The sequence below is a fragment of the Monopterus albus genome, unplaced genomic scaffold (assembly GCF_001952655.1).
Source record: "Monopterus albus unplaced genomic scaffold, M_albus_1.0 scaffold158.1, whole genome shotgun sequence".
Classification (NCBI taxonomy): Eukaryota; Metazoa; Chordata; class Actinopteri; order Synbranchiformes; family Synbranchidae; genus Monopterus; species Monopterus albus.
The window spans coordinates 557,442-561,397 of record NW_018128038.1 but is presented as its reverse complement, the minus strand read 5'-3'; the positions used below and the strand labels follow the sequence as shown (position 1 = coordinate 561,397).

General features: G+C 39.7%; 1 protein-coding gene across 6 annotated transcripts in view; it reads left to right on the top strand.

The window, feature by feature from the left end:
* Positions 1 to 3,463, top strand: part of ehmt1b (euchromatic histone-lysine N-methyltransferase 1b) — a 32,626-nt gene extending 29,163 nt beyond the window's left edge. For all 6 annotated transcript variants that reach the window (XM_020615095.1, XM_020615094.1, XM_020615099.1 and 3 more), the window contains 3 exons: positions 1,236 to 1,314; positions 1,641 to 1,816; positions 2,794 to 3,463. In XM_020615095.1, coding sequence (XP_020470751.1) covers positions 1,236 to 1,314; positions 1,641 to 1,816; positions 2,794 to 2,983 — 445 coding nt within the window. In that variant the 3' untranslated portion in view covers positions 2,984 to 3,463. The remainder of the gene's footprint in view (positions 1 to 1,235; positions 1,315 to 1,640; positions 1,817 to 2,793) is intronic.
* Positions 3,464 to 3,956: the final 493 nt, after the last annotated feature.

Sequence of the window (3,956 nt, the reverse complement as noted above, 5' to 3'; positions counted from 1 at the left end):
CATAAACTAAACTTCTTCCACTGGCTGGTAAAGGCATTTTGTCTACCCTTGAGCTGCAGTCTAACTGGATGATGCATTTAAGAACCACTGTCAGACCCTCCCGTTTTGTAAACCTCCCCTTTTTTCCTTCATAACCGCCAGAAACCTCCAACATACGGAAATCTCCTGCTACACTCTTGTCAGCAGCAACCCTTTTTTCTCCAGCAGCTGTTTTTATCCTCTTTGTTTCCACACTTTTCCTCTTTCTTCTAAAATCCCCTCATTTTTGGGAAAGTGGGTGGTTGGGATTTTCTTGTTGCAGTTTAACAGTGTTCCCCGCTAACAATACCAGAACAAACCCTTTTGGCCTTTCCTCACCTTGGCTTCTCACACCGGCCATCTGCCAACTCCTCTCCTATTCCTATTCTACTAATTGAATATTTTTTAGCTCACTTTAATTGATTCATTTTATTCTACCTAGAGCAATTAGTATTGTTTTTTGTGATATTTTGATATTTGTGGTTAATACCCCATTCTCCCAACCTCTCCACTTTTTTGGACTCCAGCTGTCTGTGTCTGGATCAGTCAGATAACCAGGGATGGACTGGAGTTTTATTTCTTGAAGTATTTTTATTTTTCTTTTTCAAGAGAAGTGTAGTTCTTGGCAGCATGAAAGAGGTTTTTCTTGATAACAGTGTTTTCTCTTTGACTGCCTGCCAGTGTTTATCTGCCCCTGGCAACAAATCCTTTTCTATCTGCCATTCTTATCTTTCTCTACATTTGCTTCTTATCCTCCACTGCTTTTTTCTGCATGTGGTTAATAAAAATTTCTCTCATTATGTGCATCAATTACATAATGTCTTTCTAGTGATGTAATAATTGATGATCAACACTTCAAAGTCTAATTATTGTGGTGACACACCCTGTGACTGTCAGCTGACGTCATGAAAGTTGTACGTTTTCTTTGGTCAAGTGTTGAACTCGCTGTTGACTCATTTACTGTTTGGTTTTTGTGACTGCTTTGTAGGTATAGCCAGTTTGTTGACATGTTGTCGGGTCAGGTTTTAAGGCAAACCCACAGCTCTTACAGACGTAAAGGCATTTCATTGTGCACTGTTTGTTGGCGACAGTGTACACGTGCTCATATTTGGCACTGTTGCTTGTTCATTGAAAAGATTCAGTATCAGTAAATGTATCATTATTAAAATGTCCTTGTAATGTATACTGCCACTGACGGGTCATTTATTTCTCAACAGGTATGTAGGCGAGATAATCTCTGACGCAGAAGCAGAGATGAGGCAAAATGATGCTTACCTGTTCAGCCTAGATGATAAGGTAAAATATGACCATTTGGAAATGCAGGTTTACACTGAAGCGTAGTTCTAAAATTGCAACAGGTGTAAATATTATTAAAACTTTTACTTTGATAATTTACTGGTTATTCCTTGTCCTTCTTAAGCCATTATTTAATTTGTATATGATTAATATTTTTTAAAATATTTTGACCAGTGAGTCTTTGTCTTTTTTCTATCTAGGACTGTAACATTATGTTCTTTATATAACAACTTGTAACCTTGGTTTAATTTAGGATTTTCCCTTCAGCTGCGCACTTGCAACTTATTTTTATTCTGTTTGAACATATCATTTATTCTCCCTCCTAGCCACAAGACCTGTACTGCATTGATGCCCGTTTCTATGGAAACATCAGTCGCTTTCTCAATCACATGTGCGAGCCCAACTTGTTTGCCTGTCGAGTGTTCACAACACACCAGGACCTTCGTTTCCCACACATTGCCTTTTTTGCCAGTGAAAACATAAAGGCTGGAGAGGAGCTCGGGTAAGACAGTTGTTTGTCATCATGTCAAGAATCCATGTGTGATGTATAGAGTAAGAAGTTTACATACTCTTATGTTGAAGTCATTAAAACAGATTTTTTTTTTAACCACTCCACAGATGTCATGTTAACAAAATCTCATTGTGGCAAGTTGGGCAGGACATGTACTTTATGCATGACACAAGTAATTTTCCCAACAGTTGTTTACAGATAGATTATTTCATTTATAACTCACTATTTCACTGGTCAGACGTTTACATACACTCACTTGACTGTGACTTTAAACAGCTTGGAGAATTCTGGAAAATGATGTCATGGCTTTAGAAGCTTGCAATAGGTTAACTGACATTATCTGGTTCATCCTTGGGAGTAATTACCAAATGCCTGAAGGTACCACGTTCATCTGTACAGACAATACTACGCAAGTATAAACACCATGGGACAACGCAGCCATCATACCGCTCAGGAAGGAGACAGAGCATATCTCCTTCCTGAAGAAGAAGAGAAGCTCAGAACAGTTGTCTTCCAAATTATATTGTTTACTCTGGCCAGAGAGCATGAAAGGTTCATACAGCAGTGCATGTCAAAATGATCATCATAAAGAAACAGCTCCCAACTGATGGATCTTAACCCTACATCTTATGAGAGGACCATCACTAAACATTCATATCTTCGATTTAGCGGCCTTGGGGAAAGGCTCCTATACAGTGTCCTAGACAAAGGTAGCAGTCATGAGAGAAACATGGTGAAATCTTTATTCTTAAATCTAAAATTGAGATTCTACTTCACACTAAGACACAGCCAGCTCAGAGCTTTGGAGACAGCAGCTTGTGACTTTATTAAACCTGTCTCCCTCAGTGTGGCAGCAGTGAATGTTTAAGGGAAGGGTTTTCTCAGCCATGGGTGTGAGATAAAGGCAGGTTCTGATTAATTGCCAGTGTTTCTCTGTAATCATGTGGCTTCTCATCCTGCCCCCTCAGATTTAATTACGGTGACCACTTCTGGGAAGTCAAAAGCAAGCTGTTCAGCTGCGAATGTGGTTCTTCGAAATGCAAGTATTCGTCAGCAGCCACGGCATCGCTGCAGGCGGACAGCACACCGGAGGACCAGCAGCAGCCCAGCGCATCACCTGACACCAGCTCTTCCAACAGTCCGTCCAGTCCTTCATAAAGCTCTCCTCATACTAAGCTTGGCTACACAAACAGGACATGCAGGGACGCCTGCCTCCATTGTCCGTGGACAGTGCACTTGTACTGTATCTCCACTTCTGAGTAAAACAATGGACCATCAGTCTTCATGAGAAATATTGCGACACAGACCCAGATGCACAATCAAATGGTGGAAGAAGTTGCTGCTCTGTTGTTGCACATTGTGTAACATGAATAGCAGGGGACAGTGATGTCACGCACAGCAAGCATCACGGGGACTATGCTAGACTCTACACTTCATATGTAACTGTACTGGGAAGGCGATCTGTGCATTTTGTCTTTGTCTTTTTTTAAGCCACTTGGTTGACATTATCAAAATTTCTTAGTCATGATCAAGACCTTTTGGGGTTGGGGGGCGAGTGTATCGTCGTCTTTTGCAAAGACAACCTCAGCACACAGCTGGGGTTAACTGACCTTTGTGGTCATTTTTCATGAACCATTCCAGCAAAATTAGCTGATAAATATTAAATTATCTTGCCACTTTTTGTGTCACTTCATCTTTATCACAGTATTTGAATGAATGCCCATTTTCCACCACAGCTGAATATAAATTGATTAATTAGCTGAAATGACATGGAAAAAGTGGACTTATTTTAATGAGCTACTCCAGTGAGTATGGAATGTCTGGTAGAAGGGTTCTGTACCATTCCCCTGAAATGTGGTGTTTCTAGTCTGAATAGCTTGGTTGAACTTTTTATTAAGCATGTTTAAGGGGATCTTAATGTGTCAGATATTTTGCCACAGTTGTGGAAGATTTGATTAAACCAACGGAGTAGAAAAACAAGAAAATGGTGCTGACAAAGGTTTTTACTTTTGTTTTTTTATTACCCAAGTGAACATAGTTTGTAAAATAAAAGGATGTTTTAAGTTTTTTATGTTTAATTTTATCTCCAGTTTTCTAATTGTAGTTACTGTAACTGTAGTTAGCCTGTTTT